General features: G+C 37.3%; 1 protein-coding gene across 6 annotated transcripts in view; it reads left to right on the top strand.

Moving 5' to 3' along the window:
* KIF13A (kinesin family member 13A) overlaps positions 1-26,596 on the top strand; it is a 114,283-nt gene that overhangs the window by 57,333 nt on the left and 30,354 nt on the right. For 4 of the 6 annotated variants that reach the window (XM_027451238.3, XM_027451237.3, XM_027451241.3 and 1 more), the window contains exons 5-16: positions 4,772-4,864; positions 5,442-5,622; positions 6,649-6,736; positions 8,045-8,179; positions 9,049-9,161; positions 14,628-14,739; positions 15,123-15,335; positions 16,960-17,070; positions 18,129-18,263; positions 19,405-19,535; positions 21,263-21,349; positions 21,453-21,619. In XM_027451238.3, coding sequence (XP_027307039.2) covers positions 4,772-4,864; positions 5,442-5,622; positions 6,649-6,736; positions 8,045-8,179; positions 9,049-9,161; positions 14,628-14,739; positions 15,123-15,335; positions 16,960-17,070; positions 18,129-18,263; positions 19,405-19,535; positions 21,263-21,349; positions 21,453-21,619 — 1,566 coding nt within the window. Of the gene's footprint in view, positions 1-4,771; positions 4,865-5,441; positions 5,623-6,648; positions 6,737-8,044; positions 8,180-9,048; positions 9,162-14,627; positions 14,740-15,122; positions 15,336-16,959; positions 17,071-18,128; positions 18,264-19,404; positions 19,536-21,262; positions 21,350-21,452; positions 21,620-22,915; positions 23,039-26,596 lie in introns of all 6 variants that reach the window. The other 2 variants (XM_027451233.3, XM_027451236.3) reach the window with 1 other exon arrangement.

Below are 26,596 nucleotides of genomic sequence, written 5' to 3'. Positions count from 1 at the left end.
GCCTTTAACCTAGTAATGACAAGTCGAGTGCTAAACCATGCTACCAAGTTTCTTGAAGACCTCCAAGGATGCTGACTCAGCTGCTCCCCGGGCAGTCTATTCCAAAGCCACAAAACCCTTTCAGTAAAGAATTTTCTCCTAATATCCAACCTAAGCCTTCCCAGGGATAACTTGAGGCCATTTCCACTTCATGCATACATGAGAATATATGCATTTAATTTGTAAAAATGATTGTCTTCATTTTGCAGATCGTGAGAACGTGTTCGAGGGTTCTTCTGCAATGTGTACGTTTCCTTAAGGAAGTTGTCAAATTGGATCTCCCAGTCAGGGCTTCAGGAAACTGGATGAGTAGATTGATTTGGGGGAAGAAAAGAGGGAAGAGCATGGAGATACAAGAGATAAAATACTTAAATATCTCATTCTGAAAATGATGTATTGTGGTATTCTTGCACGTCAGGGTGTTGATTTGTCTTTCTAAATTCAGGGACTTTTTATCTTACATATTTTCCTAATGTAATTTTTCTAATAGTTCATTCTCATTCAGAGATTCCAGCTGAGAGATTTTCACACAGCTCTGCGATTAGATAGTGTCAGGGTTTTAGTTTAGAGTTATCAGTGGTTTAATAGTCACTGTTAACATGTACACTGCCATATTTTGCTGTTTTCACTTTGTTTTATAATTTCGCCATTGAAATACGCATCCATTTCAATAGATAAGAGAAGATGTGAAAAAGTTTTGCAGCTTCAGTGTGATATCCTGAGTGCCCATGGTGCACAGCAGTAGCACACGCACGGCATTGGAAAGTTCCAAGAACTGAGTATGTTAAAATGTAGTTGTCAGAAGAAGATGAGTTTCCTCCAGTCTTCAGGTAGGCCGAAGATACCATCCAGGCTGTTGAAATGTTTTTTAGGAATGTTGGTTGTCTTAGTTTTGGGGTTTGTAGGACAATGGCAGTGTATGAAAGGGCTCAGTCCTGAGAGCTAATGGAAAGGTTCTTGAGGGAGTCTCCTGCTGGAAGGGGCCTTCCAAGAGAGTGAGAGGTACTTCTTTGATCTTTCTTAGATTTTGTTCTACTGTTGGTACCAGGCTTGTAGTTGCACTTGTTGAAATGCACAGATGATGTCCTGTAGCTATGAAGACAGTTACAGCTGTCTGGTGAAAGGGAAGAAGGTTTCCAAATTGTCTTGACGTTGCTTTCCAGTACATCCACCAGTGTTTATCAGGTTTTGATTAGCGAGGCATACCTACAAGGGTGCTGACAGCGTTTCCCACCTTGCAGTGTTGGCAGCAGTGGCGAATGTGCTGTAGCTGGAGTCACAGAGCATATGGCGACATGGTCTGAACATTTCCTTACTGCCTGATTCCAGTTTAACAGTCTTGCTCTTCAAATAAAAGAAGCATTTGCTCTTGAAGCAAGATTATTTAGGCTGTGGTCTGTCAGCAAAGCTTCCCTGTCCTCTAAGGAAAGGGCAGAGAGGAGATCCTGCCCTGTGAGAACTGGCAGCTCATACACTTGCCCCAGGCTTCCAGAGAGTCTTGGCTGTGCTTTCCCCAGCCTAGTGGCGTGTGTGTCAGACACCTACGGCTTGCCTGCATTGGGATGGAAGATGGGAGAGGAGACGAGTTTCAACATCTGGCCTCAGTTGCCTCCGTAAGAGTCTACGTGATCTTATCCGGCTGGAAGGTTGGGCAGCCCTGTCTAAAAGACAGTAAAAGTTGGTGTAAGGGAAATCTGGTAACGAAATAGCTGGGGTGAACAAAAGGATATTTTCCTATATTGACAAAATTAAATTAGGATTGAGTTAAAAGCCTCTTTTTTAAGCACTAGGTATCTGGGGAACAAAAAAACCTGTAAATTAGCAGAAATATAAATTGCTGTAGTGTAAGATTATTTAGGAAAACCGCAATCAGTAGTGTAGACAACAGAACTGCATTATTTCTTTTAACCTTAAGAGCATATAGACATAATTCTGTATAATGCAAATTTTTTAATATCAATCAAGAGGTGATGTTTCATGATGAAAATATCTCCACGTCTCACGGATGATATGCCCATGCCCTCAACAGTGCACTGCATTAGCAGAAGAATAAAATACCTGTAATACGTGTGATTGAAGTTTAAATTCTTCTTTTCTGTGAATTCATTTAGAACCAAATTTTATTTTATCCCATGGTGATTTGACAGGTTACTCTAAACCTCACTCTTGAATGGCCTATTTGTCTATGTTTATGCTGCTGAGCTCATAAAAATCTTTTTTGCAAAAAAAAATAATAAAAAAATCCAGCTTTATCTGTGTTGTTTAAACTTGTTCCTCTTGTGGTATTTAGCAGTAGAAGATTCTGTAGGTCATCTCATGGTTAATGATGACCACGAACAGCTTTGTAACATTTCAGTATCTCTTTTATCTTGGGAAACATGAAGGAGGTTGTGTTTTATTGCTGGTCAACAGTGGGCAATGAATGTTTTTTATCCTCTTCTGACAAGTGATTTTATTCTACACTCACAAACATTGCAGAATATATGATTTTTGTTCTTTTGTAGAATAGTGTTTGAATAGGAAACATAAAAGGATCAGTGTCCCCATCTTTTCAACATACTGAAGTGTCCTCATCTCTCTTATGCATTCATCTATAAAACTGAAAAACTTCTTCCTCTAAGTAATTGTTAAGAAAGAAAAACAATCATTGTTGTAAAACTCAGTCCTTTTTTGTTGGATCATGTCACCAAATTTGTTGTGAATTTAAGTTAGACATTAGAGATGTGGTGAGGTAGAAAATGGATGTTGGCCATCAGACTTTGCTAGGCAGAAGGGAAAAACATTAAAAAAATCAATCAAACAAAAAACACACAAACAATTAGGAAAAAAGATTTGACTGGAACCATGAAATACCAAACTAAGTGTTTTCAAAGTAAACTGGTGCCACTGCTTGACAGGACTGGTGCTTAGGGACATGGTTTAGTGGGTGACATTGGTAGTAGGGTGATGGTTGGACCAGATGATCTTGGAGGGCTTTTCCAACCTTATTGGTTCTATGGTTCTATGCTATATGCTTTTATTCTCCTAATAATTTTACTCAACATCCATCTTTACCTGATTTTGCATTCTTGCTCAGCAAGACAGTAAGTGGCTCCTTGCCTCTTTGATTTCCTGACTTCAAAACGTATCCTCAGGAGTTGGTTGGAAGGCATATTTTTATGTATTGTACCCTCTTATTATGCACTTCCACTCATATATTTTCTTCATTAATCCTTCAGTAGTTTGTTAATGTTCTCTACATTGTTGTTGAGCAGTTCTCCATCAACATAGATATTATTAAATGACAGAATGGTCGTAAGTTGAATGGGAAGTGAATGAATGTGCAGGGAAGGAGATGCAATTATTGCAGAGTACAGCAGCTTGTCCTCTATTTCGAATTCCGCTGTTCAGTGTTTTTGAAGTTACTCTGGACGGTGTTAATCCAAGGAGCAGTAGGAACCCTTTGGAATTTTAGAAACCCAATTGGAAAGGTACCCGTGGACCATTTTATATGGCATTGTTGTAATAGAGACTTCTTAATCTTATTTATGTTAGTGGAAACCATTCTACAAACAGTCATTCCACAGGTTGTTCTGCAGACATTCTGTGGCCTACCAATTACTCAAGGATCATACAGAATAAATATTCTCAAGCAACATGTAAATGTGCAGCTAGATTTATTTATTTTTTTGATGCAGCAAGGTTCTGTTTGGAGAGCTGTAGAAGTCTCTGTTGCATCCAACGTACAATTTCTTGTAACTGATAAACAGACAACTGCTAAAACTCAGTTAACTGAGAAATGTGGCTGTTCACCACTCTTCAGAAAGTCACCAGGCAGGGTATGTAAGTTTAAAACCAAACACCAGAATATATATAAAAATGCTGTCCTTCCTTCAGTTCTGCTTCCTTTGGGTGTATGTACAGATGGTGCAATTCTCAGATTGAAACTCAAGCCAAACAACCCCTGTTTGTGATGTATAATTTCTGAGCTTTCTTATTAAAAAGCAAAACCACCAACAACAAAACAACAACAACAAAATGCTACTCCTCTTCTATCTCCTACATCTAAAAGATAGAAGCACATCTATGATCTGCCTGGCACAGAGAGATGATTTTCAGACTATGAGTTCTGCAGCTGATGTTTCAAACTATGGATTTGCCAGTATATGTCCTCAGATCTGCTCAAGTTTCTCAAACTCATAATGTGCCTTTCCTGCCTCAGTGTCTTCAGAGTGCTTCTGTCTGGTTTCCAGCATCCCCTTGATGTGGCGTGAATAACAATGGTTTCTAGTGAAACTTGAGGCCAGTTCCCAAGAGAACGATCCGTACTATTTCTAGCATTGCATTTGTTATATGCCTAATATCCTAGCTCACTGATGTATTTGTTGCAATTCTGTTACAGAGCTCTTTGATACAGTTTGTGGTTAAGGAATGCATGCTGATTGCAAAGTTTACACTTAAATAGTACCAAGTCTTGTTATCTACGTTATTTTCTAAGCATTCAACTTACATGATTCCTTTGAAAAAGTGTTCCCTTCACATGAAAACGAACAGTATATTTAAACACAGAAGTAGCTGTTGCACCAGTTTCAGGCAACGGTTTTGAACTTTATTCACTCAGGTATATATGAAATCATTTGTTCCTTAATCCACGCGGTAGTAAAAATAATCTCAAAAACTTTTTTTCTTGCTTTCCATAAAGTTTAATCTGTCATTTTGTGTAAAATAAACTTACAAAATAATTATTTTTTAGGTCAGGAAGTGGTGTTCAAGTGCCTTGGAGAAGGAATTCTTGAAAAGGCCTTTCAGGGATATAATGCTTGTATTTTTGCCTATGGACAGACAGGTAAGAGTCGCTTGTGCTGAAGAAAGGGAATGCTTCTTGTGCACATGTATGAAGTAGGAAGAGCACAACATAAATATTAAACTAGATAGGTTTTAAAATTATATGTAGAAATATAATGTTTAATGTCAAACATTTTTATCAGGATGCTGTTTTCTGTTTCATTTTAGTGATTTGTATTTGCTTCACTTCTTTGGAGATGAATGTCCCATTTAAATGCACAGCAACTTTAGCCAGTGTCACAACAACTAAGTAGTGCCAGTGTAAATGCAGCCCTGTAAATATGCTCATCGCTGCTACCTCTTGGGACTGTTTTGGAAGCCTAAAAGGAGTGCTTCATACCCAAGGCTCATTCAGTTGTGCGTGTGTGTGTGTTATAAGAGACTGTTAAGATAATTTCTCTTCTTGTTTACTTTTATCCTGTAGTGCAAAGAGCAAGCATTCTGTCTGGAATAGCATGTCTTGTTGTTCTGATATGTACTTCTGGAGAAATAAAAAGAGAATTAAAACGTGCTTCATGAACAACTGAGTAGCTCAGAAACTGCATTCTAAAGCATTTTCTTTTCCTTTCTTCCTTTAGGTTCAGGAAAATCCTTTTCAATGATGGGCAATGCAGAGCAGCTGGGTCTGATCCCACGGCTCTGTTGTGCTTTATTTCAGAGAATCTCTGTGGAAGAAAATGAATCTCATACTTTTAAAGTTGAAGTGTCCTATATGGAAATCTACAATGAGAAAGTCAGAGATCTACTTGACCCAAAAGGGTTAGTAGCTTCACCCTCGCTTACCACCTTCCTTTTTTTTTTTGTTTGAAACTGAAAAGTGAAAATCAGTTCTGGAAGTCCTTGAGAAGGTTTTTCAGAATGTATGTTCAAACAGCTCCTTTAGAAAGGATCAGATACCAAACATCAGAAAGAAGAGAATATCCATGTAAAACTTGTCTATGAAGTAGTATCCAGTATGTATTGATTTAAATTCACCAGCAAAATATATGCAAACAAGGACTATGCAAAGTAGCTTAACACCAGGAAGCAAATGCTGAGGTATTTTTGCAATGATATCCAGACCTTGCTCAAGTAAAAAAGTTCATTAATTTTCACAAAGAGTGCAAAACTTATTTATAACTTGGTTTTCCTGGTTTAGAAGTTGGGCTTCTGGAATGGGAAGGTGCAACACCTCAGAATATACTCGTGGCACTCTTTAGTACTTCTGTTGCTTGCTCAGAAATACTGGCTGGGCTCTCTGGTGTGAAGATTTCTAGATAAGAGATATCTTGATAGATTTATTTTTTTTTTTAGTCTGAGCATTTATATGTGTGTCATTTTTTTATTCTTAAGCATAATTGCATTCGGTAAAGAAGAATGCAAGTTAGTTGAAAGATAGATTTTACATGTAATTGGCTTATTTCATTTAAGCATGGAAAATATGTAAAGAATTGAATCTTTAGCAAATTTCTGGGGGTGATTTTTTGTTTCCCTTTTTGTCAGTATTCTTTCTGCCAAATAAGGCATTTCAGATTTTGATCCAGCCACAAATACTGTGGTGGGAGGATGCTCTGAAAATAATTCATATATACTTATTGAAACCAGTTAGATTAATTTGAGTCTTTCTTATTAATTAAGTTAAATCTTTCCGGAAAACATTTTTCTTCTCATTATTAATTGAAAAACAAAAGAAAATATTACATGAAATGACAAAAATCTTCTACATAGTAGAAGTGAATTTATGTCTTTTAGCTGGAATAAAGTTCACAGTAGTGGATTGTGTATAAAGTCTATTTTATTCCACAGGAGTCGGCAGTCACTTAAGGTTCGAGAGCACAAAGTGTTGGGACCGTATGTAGATGGCTTGTCTCAGCTGGCTGTTACAAACTTTGAGGTAAATCAAAACCCATGAAAGGTGTCTAAACAACATACACCTAAGCAGTAGGAATCTTACCAGAGTTAAACTAGTATCCATCCAGAGGTTTAATTTCTAGAGTGTTTACAGTCTCTGACAATCACAAAGATCTCCTGTAGTGCTTCCACAAGTATTTATTTAACATAAAAGCATTGGGTTCAGTGTTATGTAGGTTAAAAATATGAAAGTGGTATCTCTGTATTTTGCAGTTGTCAATTTTTATAATACATCATGTTTTCTTACCACAGGAAATGTGAGGCTTCCAAAACAAGAATACTAAGAATACCAGCATGAATTCCTTTCATGTTGTTGAATACAGCCTCTTACTTTATACAAGTGTATTGGATGAGAATGTACAGCATGCCTTATATAATTAATCATTTAAATCACGACAGCATCTGAGCCCATTTGAGTTACCAGAATGCATTCAAATAAATCAGTATTGTAGAATCCAATGGACTTCTACAATGGAATTAATTAAAGCAGTGCAGTTGTATAAATTGCATAGCCCTTTTTATGAGGAAGCTGCTGTAGGAAATGTTTTTTTTGTGGTTGTTTTGTTTTTAAACCATTCTTTGTGTAGTATTGTGTGGAAAGTAATTTGCTTTTGATGGGGATATTTATTTCTCTGAAGCATCTGTGCATATTATATGTGTGCAGATCTGTGCAGATATGTAACTGCTTTTGCAGTTTTTATGGTAAATTGTGTACTTTGAAAGTACATCTTTTTCGAATTCTAGGAAATTTTAATACCTGCATTGTGGCTGATGACCTATGCAACTGTCTTGGAGCTCAGTAAGCACATATATCAGACTCCACATAACCGTCTTTATTTTCACATGTGTAGAAAGGTACACACTCCAAGTGAGGTAACCCGTTGGTCCAATTCAGCGAGTACAGTATTAGTACAGTTCAGTAAAGAAAAGCATTTGTGTTTAGTTCTGTAAGTAGATCTTGTTGGCTTGATTACTGGCATTAAACAGTATGATTTGCAATGTGGATATTGCCAGCGTATTCCAGCAGCAGATAAGGAGAATGTGCACTGAATATTGTTGCTGGGCTTTTAAGTGCAGCACTTAAAATAGAGTTGAGACTTAATGCCATTCTGTGGAATTACATCGCCTCTCTGCCATTGCATCTCAAAACATAAAAAGAATTTTCTCATTACTTCTACCTTCCCTTCTTCTCTCCCACACATACACACCCTTCCATCTAGATGGGTATTTTATTCAGCAAGCTCAGAACTTTGCTTTATCCTGGCATCATTTTCTACTCTTTTTGCTCTAGGATATTGAGTCACTGATGTCGGAGGGAAACAAATCACGAACAGTTGCTGCAACCAACATGAATGAAGAAAGCAGCCGTTCTCATGCTGTATTCAATATTATTGTGACTCAGACACTTTATGACCTGCATTCTGGTGTATGTATTTCTGATGGTTAATTTACAAAGTTGTAGTGAATTCTTCTTCTTTCTTCTGTTCAGCCACTGAATGTTCTCAGTTTGTTTTGAGCAGCAATCAATTAAAAGAAGCAGCTTCTCGATTGCTATCCAGCTGCATGCTTTTGTAGATGTATCACTAGTATCAATATGGGCTAAAGCTCTAAAGACACACATGGCATACCATTTTAATGCTGAAGGTGCCTCAGCTCTCACAACTGTTTAACCTGCTGAAGTGCCACCGTGTCTCAGAGTTGAATTGCTATATGATAGTATAGTATCTCTGCATTTGACCTGAAGTGGAGAGAAGAACATGTTTGCTCTCTTGATTTGTTCATCTTTTATGTCAAGACTTTAGCATGACTCACCATTTTTTGTTTGGTATGCATACATGGTTTGTTTAGCTCTGCTGCTGCCTTTCATGCTGTGGGGTCTGGTAATCAGAGTAACATTGGTGAGAACATAAGATTGAGAGAACACTGGAAGAGGGAGGAAGCACACCAGATACAGCAAAAAGTTGGATCACTTCAGGATTATATTGCTGCTGTTAAACCTGTCTTTGGTGTTAACTGTTGCTGACGTTAATATGTTTTAATGACCTACTGTGTCAGTGAAGTTACTGACATTACCACATGGCTGATTCACCTTCATTAGTGGTTCAGCCCTTTAGTATAGTGTACGAGTGATTCTTAAAAGACTAAGAACTGTGAGAATTACTTTTCTCATATCTTGAATTTGATAGCTTGACCCACGTTATTATGGACAGCAGTGTAATTACGCTAATATCAGACACATTAGCATTTTGTGCTCAGATTTCTTATCTGTTTTTCTCCCCGGTTTGATTTGCGCAGAATTCTGGAGAGAAGGTCAGCAAGGTCAGCTTGGTGGATTTGGCTGGTAGTGAGAGAGTGTCCAAAACAGGAGCTGCAGGAGAACGTCTGAAGGAAGGCAGCAACATAAACAAGTAAGACATTGGTGTACACAGGTTGCAAACCTTAATCTTGTCAGAACAACCACTGTTTCCTTGGCCTCCTGTCTCGGTGTGCTTGTCGCAAGTCGGTTCAAATGATATGCCTAGCCAGAAGCAGTTAATATATCTCTTTCAGTTGCTCCGTACTGAACACCATGTGTTTTGTTACATTGGCATAGGGATCCTGATTCATACTTGACTCAGATGAGAGGTATATGAGTATTATCTGGAAAAAGTGACAGCAGCACTCTTTAATTAGGCATATACCTTTTGTGATTCATTTATACACCCTGTCCCCAGGCTTCTGTGTTCGTCTCATCGTATGCTCAAGGAATGCAAAGTTGCAGAGTTGAATGGCTTTGTTCCAACATGCATTAAAATATGTAAGAGTATAATTCACAGTTTAAGAAAATCGGACCAGAATGAAGCTATTTAAGTTTAACATTGCCTTGGGCATTTGTACTCAAGCTATGGCAAGTTTCAAGGCACTTTTTTTTTTAACTGTAGTCACTGTGTTGTTACCCAAAAGCAAGAGTATAGCACAGAATCGCTACTTTCATAAACACGCTAATTTTTTCCTGAGAATAAAACAAAAATAAACAACAAAAAACAGTTCAACTGTAACATTAAAAGCTACACATTTTGCATCATTTTAAAATTAAAATTGAAAAAGTCTTGGTATTTTAATTTAACAATGACAGCAAAAAGTGTGTTTGAATTGCATTCATGCTTAAAATGATTTTCAGCTTCCCTGTTTCAGAGTTTGAACATGCTTGCTCTTTATAGCATAATTTCTAATATATTATGTATTTAATGCATCAGATCAGTAGCCACATTCTTGTAAATCAAAATTATATGGTTCTGTTTGTCTAATGGCAGGTATTGAACCCTTACCCTGCGGGTTACTAGTTAAAGTCAGATTGATTTTACTAGAAATTGTATTTGTCTTTTGCATAAACAAAGGCAAAATTGAATGTTTCCTGTTAATTCTTGGGGAAAAAATCAAATGCCAACTTTCCCAACAGCTATTAAGAAACTCTAAATGTAGTTTTAGATACAGAAATACTTCTTTGTTTAATTGTTATTATTTTTTTCTAATAGGATGTTTACTCGTTGGTAAGCTTCGAAGGTAGTAATGCAATAAGGGAAAGTTGTTTTGCCCATGCTGCAGATGCAAGCACCAGATCTCTCTATAAAAAATATTTTTAAAAGATAGGTTGACAGCTCTACTTTTTCCCATCAATTAAGTTCTTATATGGTATAAACCTGTATTACCTCAGTCCATTTTAAAGGCATTCTGTGTGTGAAATCTCTTTTGGAACTGGTAGGCAAAAGAGATTTCTTAGTGCTGTGTCTTTTATTAGACTTCTGCTGTTACTTGGAACTTTAATGAAGTCTGACTTCTGCTGGAAGCCTCAAAATTGCTATGCATGTTTTATCAGCCTGGTTCTTCACAGAACATTGTGCACGATCTTCTTTTGGGTAGTGTGTATGATGTACCGTACTTAATAGGGAAGGGCAATAATCTTTTATGGAGTAATATAGGATGCTTAAGCCATATACCCTGCTATGTCAGCTCCTGGTTTTTCATTTTTATTCTTTTATAAAAATGCAGTAACTTGGATTGGTAGCATGCGCTGTATTTAATGAGATCAAAACCAGAGCTGCTATAATTACCTGGCAAATAAATCTGCCGTTTGTACTACATTTTGTTGCCTTGAAGAAGAATGGGCAACTAACATACCTGTTTCTGTATTTACAAGTCAGGAAAAATGTGCGCTCAGCTGTGCATACCAAAACCCCGTAGCGTGACATTCGGCTAGTCTCTGCAGGTTTCTCTGCTGCTTGTTTCTTCATGAAGCCAATTGAAGACCGTGGTAGCTGCTGCCCATGGCTTGCCCTACTGCAAACCCTTTGGTATCTTGGGACAGCACGTTGCAGAGGAGAAGTGGTGGATTGCTCTCCTGCTTACTGAAACAGCTGAGAGTTGTGATTTTGTTAATGGCTCTGTAAAGCTGCAATAAGGATAACTTCTCTTTTTTCTCAGGGCTGATATGAAGTTGCCTTGGGTCATGAAGGTGGTGTTGGCTGTCCGCTCTTTATTATTGAGGTCCTTGGGGGACTTGCCATAACTCATAAGAAAGGTGGATGTGCTTGTTGCTCCACAGGATGTGTTGGTTTTCTGTACTGAGTGTAGAAACACAGGTGCCTAATAGCTTTGTGGTGTAGTTGAAGAATTTCTAAAGTACGATAGCAGGAGAAAACAGAGTAAGCAAGCTGTATATTTGTGTCTAAGAAAAAATAAATTGTGCAAACAGTTTGTAATTTTAACTGATTAGTAAAATCATAGCTATTGGCATTTAAACTTGAGAATGCCAAAAAAACTCTTTAAAGGGTAGTGGTGGGGCGGGAGGGGATGGGTTGGGACAGGACTGGCTCCAAGCTGTTTTTAGGGAGGGTTTTTATATTCAAAGGGCTAACTAATAGAAAAAAAAAAAGGACTCTGTTTGCTGAAGAATTTGGAGGAAAACCATACAGAAGTAGCTTGAATTGCTGTCATTTAGGGACAGTTGTACCATGTGGTAAGGAAGCACCACCTGCCCTTGAGTGCTGCTGACACGGCAGCATTCACTCCCTGGTTGGGAGCGTGCAGGTTTCCAGCCGCACAGGAGCAAAGGCAGCCTGGTCATGCTTGAGGAAAAGGGTCAGGGAGAACAGAAAGTGTGCAGAAATTACACTTTCCCATGGTCTTGCACCATGTAAGCTCTCTGTTTTTTTCTGAACTGCCTCAGTCTTTTGTGTGCTCTTTAGTTGCTTAGGCCTTTTGGTTGATTCATTAGGGGTAAGTCGTTTGAGATAGGATCAAAGTAATGACAGATCTCTGATGCATCATCCCGCAGAAAGCAGAGTGGCTGCTGAGTCCTGTAATTATATGGTGCAGCCATTTCTTTTAGGACTTTCCTTATAGTCTTTAAGCAGCTTTGTGTTATGAAATCTCATGTAGCATACTTAAAGCACTCTCATTTGGTTTTTACTGCAGATGTTAATGGTCGTAATATAAAATCAGTATTTTGTTATAACTCTGGAGCAGAAATATTATCGCATCATTAAAATCTGTGTCAGTGAACTGTTGCTTATAATTTCCAGTTTATTAAAACAGTGCTTGTAACTAAGAATTCACAGAATCACATAATTTCTAGGTTGGAAGAGACCTCAAGATCATCGAGTCCAACCTCTGACCTAACACTAACAGTCCCCACTAAACCATATCCCTAAGCTCTACATCTAAACGTCTTTTAAAGACTTCCAGGGATGGTGACTCCACCACCTCCCTGGGCAGCCTGTTCCAGTGTCTAACAAATTGGTGTTGCAGTCCTGTTGGGAAGTAGTTGTCAATGGTGGGCCTTTCAGGATCCCTGCTCTTTCCATCCTCCTGCTCCTCAAAATGAAAAACTGTCCTTTTCTTCCCCCTCCCCCAGTATTTTGGCTTTGCTTTTCACATTTCATCTCATTTTAGGAGGACAAGAGGAATTAGAGGCAAATAAACTGGGGTCATGTTTTTTGTTTTTTTTTTTAGTCTCCGATCTTTTTTGTTTTTTTTTTTTAAATTTATTTTTATTTTTTAATTTTATACTTCTTGAAGGTGGACTTCATTGGGACTGTGTTGTTGCTGCTTTTAAGTTGTTCTGTGGGAGGTTGCCACGGAGCAGCATACAGCAGCATCCTCCTGTTTGCTCTTGCATGTTTAGCACGCCATCTTCCCAGTCTGTGCAGAAGAAAAATCAATGATAAAAACCAATTCTCCCTCCCCCAAGCCTTCCGGAGTTGTTAGGCTTTTGTTTGGGCAACAAACTAAAACCGACTGTCCTTTTTGCTGTGAATTATTCAGACAGACTTTGGAAAGGTATCCTTCAGACAGAGTTTCAAAATCGAGGGGTTGCTTGGCACATTGGAGTGATGAGGCTCTTCTCAAGTTTCTTTGCATTTTAATTCTGCTTCCAGCTCTACACTACCTGCTTACCGTTTTGTTTCCTTGTGTGTGGCAATGTGAGGTACCTGTGGTGACATGTAACGGTTCTTGTTGCCTTGCCCTCAGATGTCTCCTTGGTAATATTCTTGCAATATTTTTGTCATTTACGAAATGTTACCGCAGAAGCATTGGTAGTTTCAAACAAGGTTGAGGCCCTTTTACAAATACTGTGCAAACACTGTCTACACACCAGCTAAAAAAACAGTGCTCCTACTTTGAAAAAACTCAAAAGGATGGAGTGGAGCAGTAGAACCAAGGTTTTATTTAACTATCTAATCGCAATGTAAGGATTTCCCTGGTAGTTATGGCCAATTATCCAGCTACCCTTTATGAGTATGATGGACCAGTATGCTCTTGAGCTTGTGTTGTCAGTTTTACAACCCTGTAGGCACCTGTTTAATGTTCTCAGGATTCTGAACCAGCTCGTTACCTTAAACATACTTGCCCCAAGAGCCCTGATGTCATTTAACATTTCCACAGGATTATATAACAATTGGAATATATAATGTGTAGGTTCTACCTAATGTGCAGTCTACCAGCTGCACCTGTTGGTAGAAGTGGTACGTGTACCACAGTGGACAAGTTCTTGGTTTCTTCACTATTCTAGAGTGATTTTGGGGATGTGGTTGTCTGGTAAACAGTTTTGGGGGGCTTTTCTTTTCTCATGCTTGTGTTCACGTAACACTTTTATAACTGGCACATTATTTATTTGGTCTATTCCTCTCCTCCCTGCTCCCCATAAAAGACCCAAGTGAAGCACCACCTCTGTTATAAGACAACCCCTTTCTCAAGGGACTTCCTCCTCGGTCTCTTCTGATGAGCAGCCTTCCACTATCATGTGATGGCTGCTTAGCTGCTGGTTCACCTGCCTGACTAGTTCTGTGCCACAGCTGGTGTTGCCTTGAGGTTGCCTCCTTAGATGTAGGGAAATGCTCGGTTTGAGTCAGTTGTTAAGCTAGTGTTCTTAAAACATGGTTCCTATATAAAGAGGAATTTGTGCTGTGCTGCCAGCCATGCCTCGTAATCATGTCATGAGGCAGTGTCCAAGATGGAAGGCTTTGTAGTCTCTGAGGAAAGGTAGATGTCTAAGCTAAGACAGTAATTGTCCATATACTGAAGTGGGCTGCTTTACACTTTTCAAACTATTTCAAATACCTGAATATTTCAACTCAGTCTTTCTGGAACTTGGCCTAAGCACCAGATGAGATGAAACACTGTAGTTATCCATATATTGTTCCAAATATGTAACTTTAATAGATAATTTGCCTTGTGATTATCTCCTATGGTCATTTCCAGCTTAAATTATTCTATAATATTTTCAAAATTAAATGTGAACCTTTGCACAGCACAAATTAAACTCTTCTCTGTGTATTATTAAATATACATTTGGAATAGTTGTTCAAAGCTGTTCTGCTGTGTTGCCTTCATAGATCCCTTTCAACACTGGGGTTGGTTATATCATCACTTGCTGATCAAGCAGCGGGGAAAGGGAAGAATAAGTTTGTGCCTTACAGAGACTCTGTACTCACTTGGCTTCTCAAGGTAATTAATATTTTCTGTTCACCGTGTTCACAAGCTGTCAGCTTAATAGGTTCTAGCATACATCCGTGTAGTTGTGGGCTTCTCTTTTACTTTAAAGAAATGAGCTAAGGCGGTCATAGCTACAAATTATTCCAAGTAATATGTGCAGATAAGCATATACTTTGTTAATTGTATGTAAATTCCTGACATATTTTCAGTTACATTGGAATTTAGGCTGGTGAAGGTGGTTGGAAATATTTATGGATCTCATTGGTTAATTTCCATCCAGACTATGTGTCAGTGTCTAAATAGTCTAAGATTTGTATCTTAAGTATCTCTGTAAAGATACTGTATAATCTCAGAACTGGTTTTAATCCTCAATTTTCTGTGAATGTACTCTACAGGACAATTTGGGAGGAAACAGCCAAACTGCCATGATAGCCACAATTAGTCCAGCAGCAGACAATTATGAAGAAACTCTCTCTACTCTGAGATACGCAGACAGAGCCAAAAGGATAGTTAATCATGCTGTGGTGAATGAAGATCCAAATGCTAGGGTCATCAGAGAATTACGAGAAGAAGTTGAAAAATTGAAAGAGCAGCTCTCGCAGGCCGAGGTAACATAATTCATGTTACAGTGTTAATTGAATTATCTGAGGAATTGTCAAACTTCATCTGGGAGACTTGGTTTATATTTAAGTCTTATAAAATGAGGAAAGAACTGGCCTTTGCTTGTGTTTTTTTTTGTTTGTTTGCTTTTTTAAATAATCAACCTTGTTTTGTGAAATAGATCCAACATAATGTTTGCTTATTTTTAATAACTTTTAAATGAGGACTACATTGTACAGTTGGTAATTCATGTCAGAATGGACTGTCCTTGAAGAACTTCATATCAAGCAGTAGATGATGCAGCACAGATAAGAGCGACAGTACAACTTCATTGTGTAGACTTCCTAGCAGAATTATTATTTTTTTAATTGGTGGGCTAGATGCTTTTCTGACATCAAATGGAAAAGTGTGAAAAGCTGTAAATCTGGTATTGGACCACAAAATGTGTGTGACATTTCTCTCTTTGATATTCGTGAAAATCAAGAATTGTTAAAACTGCAACACCAGAACCATCAGTAGTCTAGTAGCTGGAGAGTTAACAGTGTGAGATTGCTGCATATCCTAGATAAATGTTTCTAAGCAGAGCAAAAAGTATCAGGGTAGGAGTACTTTTGGTGATATCTGGGGAAATTAGGCACTGCACTGTAGGAAAATTTATTGATATTTTCAGGCAAAACATAGTAACTGTGGGAAAAAGATGATGGAAGTATGTCTAAAGCTAAATTTTTGTGATGTGTAAACTTTATATTAATTTAAGGAATACTGTTGCTTATAGGAACAGATCCTTACAGACTGGAATTGGAAAATCTCCCTTAGGAGAAAGGAACCATTCACTTTTTTCCTAAATAAAAATCTATTCTAATTCCATATTTTAAATCGGAAAATATTCTTGTAGTCTGTTCTTAGTTTTGTTGATAGACTGTGGCTGAATACAATCCGTAGGAAGGTGGGGAGCACTCCAAATTTTACTAATTCTTTTAAAAGCTTTTTCTCTTCTTCCATCTCTCTGTTGAAAACAATTGTATAAACCTCTCTGCCCGCCTGTTGAGTTGTTATTTGGTGCTGAATGTTTTCAAGCCCCTTGCTTTTGTTTCCTATTGTGAAACAAGAAGCCGGTGTTAGCTCCAGAGTATGCCTCCCTGAAGATGTAATCCACAGTGTCAGTCTTGAAAGCTTTAATGAAGCTCTAGGAAAAGTTACAAAAGCAAGATAGAATGGAAAGCTAAACATCAAGCGGAATTTGTGTTTGAAACTGCTATTGGAAGAAAGACATTAGTGTTGAGCTTCAGATGATTAAGAGTTATTAATACTCAGATTTTTTTATACATACACTGAAGCATGAGTGGCCAGCCCTGCAGATTTTGTTGGTTTGCATAGTTCCATTAGCCTCTGAGGCACTAGGTAGATCTTCATCTGTTTCAGATCTGAACCCATTATATGTTGATTCTGTCCTCTTCCTTTGCAAATGACCTGTTTCTTCACCTTCTGCCATGAAAAAACCTGGGAAAATAGTTGAAACCTATCATGTACCTGCAGTATTTCATATTCTGTTGGCTGTGCTAAGTTTCCTTGTTTAAGCATCTATTGCGATGTGAAGTGTACCTTAAAGTTTTGCTAATTTCTGTATTTTAGGCCATGAAGGCACCGGAACTGAAGGAAAAATTAGAAGAATCTGAAAAACTAATAAAAGAACTAACAGTAACCTGGGAAGAAAAGTTAAGGAAAACAGAAGAAATAGCACAGGTACTTCAGAAATTTTGAGGAGAAAAGGCCAGAGTACAAGTCATCTGAATGTCATGAGCTTTGGTTGGCTATGCTGTTTTTACTATCAGTTGTTTTGAATTTCTCTGGATTTTTCCTTTGCTCTGCTCTCTGTTTCCTTTCGCAGTCTAAATTTCTATATACTAAATGTAGTTATGTCATGGTATAACTGATAAAAGCTAATATTTGATTTTAAAATATAACATCAAAATACACTTGTGCTGTTCTTTTATTTATAAGACCGCAGTGGGATCTTTAGTAATTTTCCTTGGAGTGACTAAGAAAATCAAGAATTGCAAAAGGATCAGAATTTTGGGCAGTACTTGTGTTTACATTTGCTATTGCTTTTTGTGGCTTCTTAACCAGAGAAAGAAAATGAATATGCTTGTTATTATCATATTTGAAGTAAGACTTAAGTATTCCAATCTATTTCTCCATAATTTCCACTATCTATAGCTTGGAGAAGGAGTATTGTTGGCCACCTTTCCTAGTCTTAATGTAGCAGATGCATGCTTTGGCACAATCCTTGTTAAACAAATAAACAGGCACAAAAAAAGCAACCTAACTGGCCAAACCAAAACCAAGCAAACAAAAGAACAAAACTGTACAAGAGCAAAAGACATGCATGACCAAGTAGATGGTTTAGTTGAATTAATAACAACACCAGAAAAGGTTGAACCTAAACTAAGGCATGTTCTTTCCAAAATTATTTGTGTCTGATTACCTTTGTAGTTGTTGCAATTGAGATTAGTTTTTTAGCTAACACAGAGGTTCAAGGCCACATTGTATTATGTATGAATACCTCTGATAAAATCCTTAAGGTGGATGTTTGAGGATTAGGTCTAACCATTTTCATTGGTTTACAAAAATAAATTCCATTAAAAATAAATGTAACCATTGTCCTAAGTTCTGGTTTTCTGTTGTAGCAATATGAAGAATGAATGTTAATCTTCAGTTTTAGTTGCTCTGCTTATATTTACTTGATGTACTTATCTCCACATATTGCAGCAGGCAAGGTTAACCTATTTTTGTGCTTGCAGGAGAGGCAAAGACAGCTAGAGAGCATGGGTATTTCCCTAGAGTCTTCAGGTATCAAGGTCGGAGATGACAAGTGTTATCTGGTGAACCTGAATGCGGACCCTGCGCTCAATGAGCTTTTGGTTTACTACTTAAAGGTAAGAATGAAAACAGATTGTATATGTAGAGTGAAAGGGCACTTGTTTATTGTTTTGAATTTCTGGTTCAATTTGTCACTGTGTATTTAGATTGTTAAGACTAGTTGCAGTAAAATAGGATAGGACTCCTGCTGTTCAGGCTTACATTTTTCCTTGCAGTTCAGCTTTATCTAATTGATCATCTGCTTGCCAACAGTGGAAGAAGTGTTCAGTATGTACCAGCATTGAGATAAATTCTAGCTTTTCCAGGCAGAATTGGCTTTTGGACTAAAGAGCATTGCTTCTTAAAGTAAGAGCATGACGTATAATGCTTCTTTTTATTAATGAGTTGAGGATTTCCTTAAATATTCAATGAGTTAAGTGTGAAAGGAAGATGTTTATTAGTAATCAGTAGGAATAAACATAGGCTTCAATTACAGAAGAAGATTTAAAAAAAAAGAAGAGGGAAAAAAAGCTCTGTCAGAAATGAACAGAAATGTGTTTTCCTACTGCCACTGTCTTCCATTTTATTCAATTTACCATAGTTTTCATTTCAGTGTGAAATAGTTTCAAATGCATGCTTAATCATGCTTAATCAGACAGACTGAGTAAGCAGTATATTGGAAGGGTGAGTTCTTTGTCAACAAGATAGAAAAAACTTACCTGTGTATTTTGTGGTTACTTTTCTGCTTTAGTGGTTGAGATAATGCTTCCATATCTGAACAACAGTAAATAAAGTACAACTTCTATAACAACATCAAAGTAAAGTGTTTCAGTGGGATTTACAGTATGGCTTGAAATTACGTGGAGATCAGTATGCTTAGTTGAATTGCTATAAAGCTGTGTTCTGAAAAGCAGCCACCTCCATGCACCTTGTTTTACTATCCGTGTTATCCTTTGTCCTGTATGGCCGTATGACATGGCAATCCATTTATTGCTTACATGCAAGCATTGTCTGGGAATATTTTAAAATCAGAAGTTGTGTATCAGCTGCTTTATTTTGCTTTATCTAAAACTGTAGGAAGATAAAGTGCAGAACAGGAGAACAGGTTGTGCATGACCTCAGATCTGCTCAGTGCAGTCTCAGTGCTTCAGCTAATATTGTCTCAGTTATATAAACAGCAGTAGTTTGCTTGTCTCTTAGTAACAACTTATTTTCTAGGATCACACAAGAGTTGGTGCAGATACCTCTCAGGATATACAGCTCTTTGGTATAGGAATCCAACCAGAACACTGTGAGATTGATATTGCTTTAGATGGAGAAGTTACACTCACACCAAAAGAAAATGCAAGGTAAGGAAGATCAGCAGCGCTTGTACCAGAAAATACTTGCTTTTCATTACCAGAAGATAACTTGCATGCGTTTTTATTTAGCAGAGTCAGAAATATCTTATTTCTTGATCAGTGAGTAGCTGCAATGTAAGAGACTTAGGCATTTAGATGGTGAAATTCAGAGGTGGAACTGTGATTTCCCCACACGTGTACACCCACGCACACCACTGCATCGTAACGGGCTATCAGTGGTTTGGCTTAGAATAAACCACCACAAGAAGGTACTCATTAGGAATGAGGGACCATTGCTTGGCTATGTCTTGGTTGGTAACAAGATGGCTGAGCTGCTGCTGGCTATCCCAACCCTGTGATGGTTGGTTCTTGATGTGGTATGATAAACTTCGTCTCTGAGTGGTTCCTGTTATAAAGCTCAGTATTTTGTGAGAAAATAGGTGTTTTAAAGATCCAAAGACTACAATTACTGATGTGTCTATTAAATATGCGGTATGAAGATACATTTTTCCTTTCCTTTCTGCTTCCTTGGTTTAATAACTCCTTGTTCTGGGGAGCACTGTGGGTTCTTGGATGGAATTCCAAATGTCTTCATCACTTCATGTCTATTGACGTGTGATAAGCAGTACCCATGTCCTAACTAATGGTCTTTACTGCTTTGCTGAAATCTGAATATCTAAATGTCTAGATGTTATAAGAATGAGGAAAGCTTGAGACATCTTTAAAAAAAATCCACAATCTGTTTCATTCTGACTTGAGTGAAATACCTTTTAACATTTGCATTCTTGTTCTGCAGCCTACAGTACAAAATTTCAAACAGATGGGATTCAAACTTGTGATAGAGTTACCGCACTGGAAATCAGTCATTTTGACTGGCAAGAACAAAGGCACATGTCAGTGGAAAAAACATATAATACATTTTGTTTTACTTGTGCCCGACCTGCAGTGCTTAAGTCAATGTTCCTAAAATATTTCACAAAAGAAAATTAGTTACAAGAATTTCTTTGCAAAAAGGCTTTTTAAATCAAATGCTTAAATGTTTGTGTTGACTTATTTGAGACAGCTGAATTCAGAACACTGCATCTGACAAGGCATTTTTGTTTTACCTAATTTTTTTCCCTTTCAAATAAACTGTCCGGCTTTGTGACTCACATGCTCCATTTTTTCAATTTGGGATTTAAATACAAAGAAACATAAAAACAAATGTAGCAATACACCAGATGGTCACAAAAAATGTAAGTAATACAGACTCAGTTTGTTGAGAGAATGAAATTTGGACCTAAGGTTCTTTTTTATGCTTGAATGCCTTGCATGCTAACAGTGTATTTTACAGTTGTGTTGACTAACCTATATCTTGGTGAGCCTTATCAATAGGATTTGTATGCAACCAGTTTTACAGACTGTTTATAAGAAACAGGCAACGACCCAGTTTGAGAAAAGGACATTAAAAAAAAAGAAAACAAAAGCTAAATTCAACTTTGTCTGTGTGCCTGCTGATCAGTTGCAACAGCCAGCTGGAGGAGAAAAGGGGTTTGGTGTTTAGTTCTGATAGCAGAAATCAGACCAGTAATTTTCCCATTGATACTTTAATGAGAACCTAGCTGATTTGTGCATTATGTGATACGAATCACTGTCTGTAGATGTGAGAAACAATACATCTTATAGGTACTTTCCAAACTTTTAGTCTTAGGATTTTAGGATTTCACTGAAGTCGAATTTTCTTTTTTTTTTTTCAGATCCTGTGTAAATGGTGCACTGGTATGTTCTGTCACTCAGCTATGGCATGGAGATAGAATATTATGGGGAAACAACCACTTCTTTAGGTAATGGTTTATATTTATTCTCTAACATTATTACATTCGGCCTATTTTTCCTTCCACTGTTCTGCATAAACTTTTTAGAAACTAATTTTTTATTTTTACACAGAATCAATTTACCAAAGAGGAAACGACGGGATTGGCTGAAAGACTTTGAGAAAGAAGCTTTGTTAGGAGAACATGATCTGGATGCAGCCAGTGAAGCTTCTTCAGAACCAGACTACAATTATGAGTTTGCTCAAATGGAAGTTATTATGAAGACACTGAATAGTAATGGTAAGGGAATTGACAGCTAAGTCCAAAGGTTCTTTTGAATTGTTTAACAAATTTAGCATGGAACTTAATTTCTAGATTAAAAGCAGCTGATACACTTACTAGAGGGGCTTTTGGAGCATTTTCAGCAAAAGATGTTTTACAGAAAAAATGTTAAATATATCCACTCACTCACTCCCTCAGGTATGTCAGGATGGTCTTTGGTATTGTCATCCCATATGAAAATTCTGGTCCCTGTATTAAGGCCTCAATATAGATATAAATATATATATGTGTGTGCATGTATGGAGGTGTGTGTGTGTATACACACATATTAAAATATAAAAAATTAAGTGCCAAATGAATGGTCAATGAGGTAAGAAGAAATTTCACCAAGACAATAAGTAGTTGGTTTGTGACCTGACATGCAGTTTTGTCAGTATGTGTACTGATCTTCATACTGCAGCTGAATTGCAATCATGTGGCAGTCAAATCATCAAATCATCAGCTAAGTCCTTCTGACCTCTAGCTTTAACAGGTTACTGCAGACAGAAAGGTGCTCCAGATATGTGTTTTATCCTTTCTTTTCTATTGAATATTACTGACACCATTTTTACCATATTAAAAAAAAAAAAGCACTGAAATCATAATAAATCTGTAGTCAAAATGTCAGCTAGTATAATTTTTAACTCTGAGGTTGTTTTTAATCTTAGTTTGTTAAAATCTACTTCAATGCCTTTTTTGGACATTCATAGTAGATAAAATGTGATAAATATGAAATAACGGTATGATACATGGCATATATAAAATTTGCTGTATAAAACAGCATTATATTTTCATGGTTTCCAGAAGGCATGTCATAATTCAAGTTTTACAATATGGGAATAAGAAATGATGAAAAACTTAGTGGGCTACTGAGTGCTTTGTACGAGTTTTCAAACTATACAAAATTTGAGAGGCAAATGCCTTGGTTTTTGGTCTCTAACCAAAAAGATACAGTAGACATTGTTTCATTTTCTTCTGTTCTCCTTTCTTTGTGACTCCTTTCTTTTGTACAATACCCACATTTTTCTTGGTCTCCTCTTTATCTTCCTCTCTTTTGAGAACTATGTGATCGTTTTGTGTACTTGATTCTCTAGCAATAGTTTGCAGTTCTTTATGTTCTGATTTTGATTGAATTGAATTACTTGTGTGAGTGAGTTGCAGAGTCAGGCTCTTCAAGTTAATATGAAATTGCTGTTGGATAACAGAGCCATTCAAATGAATATGAAATTACTGCTTGATAACAGAATTATTCTCATTATGGTTCACTCATACCAGGAGACGAATTTCAGATGAATCTACCATCCTGGTGGTCTTCAGTTTTGTCATCCCTTGTGAAGATTCTCTTGCCTGTCTTAAGGCCCCAAACCATCCCGTATCTGTGCCAAAACTGGGACAAAGGTTTTGAACTCGATTGGCTCATGCATGATACTGCTGGAGAAATTTGAAAGCATTCATTGGTGCTTGATCTGCTTGTTACTAACTGGGGATTGAATAAACCACTGCAGTCAGCAGTCAGCTAGTGTTCTTTGAATAGAGGGTCACTTTTTTGATTTGAATGTATTATAGTCTAGCTGGTAGAAATGATTCTTCACCATTTTTCAAACATCTTTGGATTTCAGTTCAGTAGGCTTTTCCGACTGTGGTCCAGACCTATATTAGTCTTAGTTGGGTTGTTTTCCATGTCTGCTGAAGGGCAGCGCAGACTTTCCTTTCCCATTCGAGCCCTTTCCTCCCTAAAGCACAGCAGATGTTAGCAGTCACACATCGCGCAGTTTCAAAGGCATCGTAACCCAGTTATACTGCTTCTTGCCTCTTCTCCTCCCTCCCTCCCTCCCACATAGGCATTGCTTAACTAAGTTGGAGTAGTAGGTGATAATAAAACCCCGACAAAACAAGCAGCCACGAGTATCACTGGATGATCTTTTTTGATTTTGGTTCCAAGCTAGATAGCAATTACAGGTTCTGTTCTTGATGGTGTATCTAAATTACAGTTTTTCTGGCAGGCTTCCATTTTCTTGGGTAAGAAGTACAGCAGATTTGTTAAAATACCATTTATTTATTCTCCCTTAAAATAAAAAAAAAAAGGGAAAGGTAGAATAAATAACTAAATAACTGATACCTCTTAATTCTGCCATTCAGATTCTCTGAAAATAGCCTGGGGGTGAGGGGCAGATGGACTGAAGCCTGTTAATTCTATCGTTTTATTCTCTGATAAGCTTTGTTTGTTTTAAATTTGGTATATAATTACATATAGGTATATACGTGGGTTTGTGTGTTGTTTTTTTCTTTCACAGCAGAGGTTTGATATAGCTTGAAGCAAGACTTTTTTTTTAATTCCTTGATCTAGTCATCTAGTTGAGAACAGTAACTCTCTTTAGATGAACAGCCTGGTTTCTCCAGAGTGCAAACATTAGGTTTCAAAGCATGTAATCAGTTACAACAGTGTCACATTTTACATCTGGCTCCAAAGAAGCTCTGAGGAAAACATGGCACTTTGAAAACAGCTGTAAAGAAGACATCCCAGTTCTCCCCACCCCACATCAACACATTCACTTTCTTTGTGGGATTCTGTCAGATCATCTTTGTACCACAAATCTGTGATGCTGGTCTAACAAGGATTTATTCTTGTATAGGGTTCAGTGGTTAAGTAAAAAATGTGATTGGGTTACACAATTTCTCATTTAAGCAAACAAACATTTATAGTTCAGGGTAGGGATTTTGATAAAATATAGCAAAGCAGGATTTTCACCTGGCTTGCTTAGGAAAAGACACTTATATGAAATCTTAAAGGTTTTATTCAGCATTGTTATTATTGGATTAACAGATTCCTGATGTGAATTAAGTGAAGATACAGCAAGGTAATCAAGTGCTGTTCATCCTATGGAGAAAGTACATACTTTTGGCTAAGTGTTAATATTCTAACAGTTTGCAGAGAAGTAACTGCATGTGAATGGTCTTGTCAGGATCATTAAACTGTTTTACCACATGAATATGTGGAAAGTTATGACTTGGGACTTCTAACACTGCATGGAATTTAATGGGTGCTTGGCAAGCACTGGGGAGAATCTTCCCTGATTTGCCTTTGCATGAGGAATCCAAAATAGTGGACCATGGTGTTTACATCTAGCTTTATCACCATTTGCAGTTCTTCTGAACTGTAAAAAACTTGACTCTTGATTTTTTCACGTTCTAACTAGAAGTTTTATAATTCACACCATATTTTGCTTTTTCAGTATTAAAGGCTTTTTTTGTGTGTGTGAATCTCCTTCAAAAGATAAACTGAAGGCTCCTCTGAAGTGTAAGCTTACATTTTGCATTGCAATACAAGTATAACTCCCCTTTTCACTCCCAGTAGTACTGAATTTGGTTGAAATTAGAAATTTTAGACAAGCTTGTTGCATCTTGTGCCAATTGTTTTCCCTGGCATAATATGATCCTGGGATAGCTGTAATTCTGTAAATCCAGGTGGCTGAAAAGATCACTGTTATTAAAGAACTCTGCTCCCTGACACTGGGGCTGGTCTTGGAGCAGTTTAGGAAAGTCTTGTCTTAATGACTCAGCCTTAGATTCATTTCCTGTTTCCAAACACAACAGAGGGCTTTAATTTCTTCCATGCCTCTTCTCTCTCTGCTGCATAATACTCATTTCTCAACTATTCTTATACATAGTTTAAACTGTTTCAGGGATTATACGTTGAAACTATGCACATGAAAATGACTGGCATTATGAGCCATCCTCGCTATGAGACAGGAGGAGGAGGATGGTGCAGGTCAACACAAGTAACTTGCTTTGTATTTTAGGATATTAGAACTCATTTTAGTCAATTGTTTTTGTTGCATTATCTGTTTAAAAAGAGCTAACCTTATTTGTGAGAATGTCATGTACTAAAAAGTACTGTTTCTGGTTATTTTAAGACACTTTTAGATCACTGCTTTGCTATTTGGTTGCTATTTATATTGATCAACTTTTAAATTCATGATTTGTAATTGCCATTTCAGTGGTATTTTGTGATGTGTTTTTATGAAGCCAGTGATTTCTTCCACTGACAGCTTGGGCAACAGTAGCAACTTATAATTATTGTTGTTTTCTGCCAGAGATAAAGATGTGCTCTACATCAGTATTTCAAAACGGTTGCTGAGGGGCAAATCCACTGTAGGAACAGAATCCTGAGGATCTTGTTTGTTCTTCTGACATTTATAACATGAAGGATTTGTTTTGTAAAGTGACTTTCCTAAATATCCATGTATGTTAAAATCACAGACAGGAGGTTAGTTCAGCAAAATCAGTCTCAGTAGGTAACTACTAAGAAAGTTGTTATACATTACTGGATATAGCAACGCTACATTTGTTTATAAAAATGCAAGGGATCTAGTTTTTGGGAGAGTGTATGTGCCTGTTATGGTGCCCAGCACACAGTGCTGTTGGTGGATCTCCTATGGAACCTTTCATGTGAATCCTCTACTTAATGCTGTAAAAACCCAAGTTTTGTTTCATGTAGGTAGCATTGTGGTATCAGCAAAACTTGCACAAAGTCTTAGTAAGACTGGATCTGGGTAGTGAAGGCACTCATAACTAAATCACACTGATTTATTTATTTTTATTATTTTATATTTGAGAAGAAAACCCTAGTCTGAAACAAGGCAGTGCAATTAAATGTAGGTTTATTTTCCCCCTCCTTTGTGACAGTCTGGCATCCTTAAAAGTCACAACATGATTTTATATGTATATATATATAAAAAAATATATATATATATATACATATTTGCAAAATGGAAGAGATCACAAACAATTATTTTAAAGCTCAAGGTTTTTGTGTTTGAAAATCCTGACATGTCCTAGAGCTGCAAAGTTATTTCCTCTGTCCACCCCTCCAGCTATGGAACTTCCTTCTCTCCCTTCCCTGTCTGGCACACATAATCAGCAATCTCTTAGGGCATGTGCTGTCACTCAAATATA

The sequence above is a fragment of the Anas platyrhynchos genome, chromosome 2, assembly GCF_047663525.1.
Source record: "Anas platyrhynchos isolate ZD024472 breed Pekin duck chromosome 2, IASCAAS_PekinDuck_T2T, whole genome shotgun sequence".
Taxonomy (NCBI): Eukaryota; Metazoa; Chordata; class Aves; order Anseriformes; family Anatidae; genus Anas; species Anas platyrhynchos.
The sequence above is the reverse complement of the archived record's forward strand: the minus strand, read 5'-3'. Positions and strand labels throughout refer to the sequence as shown.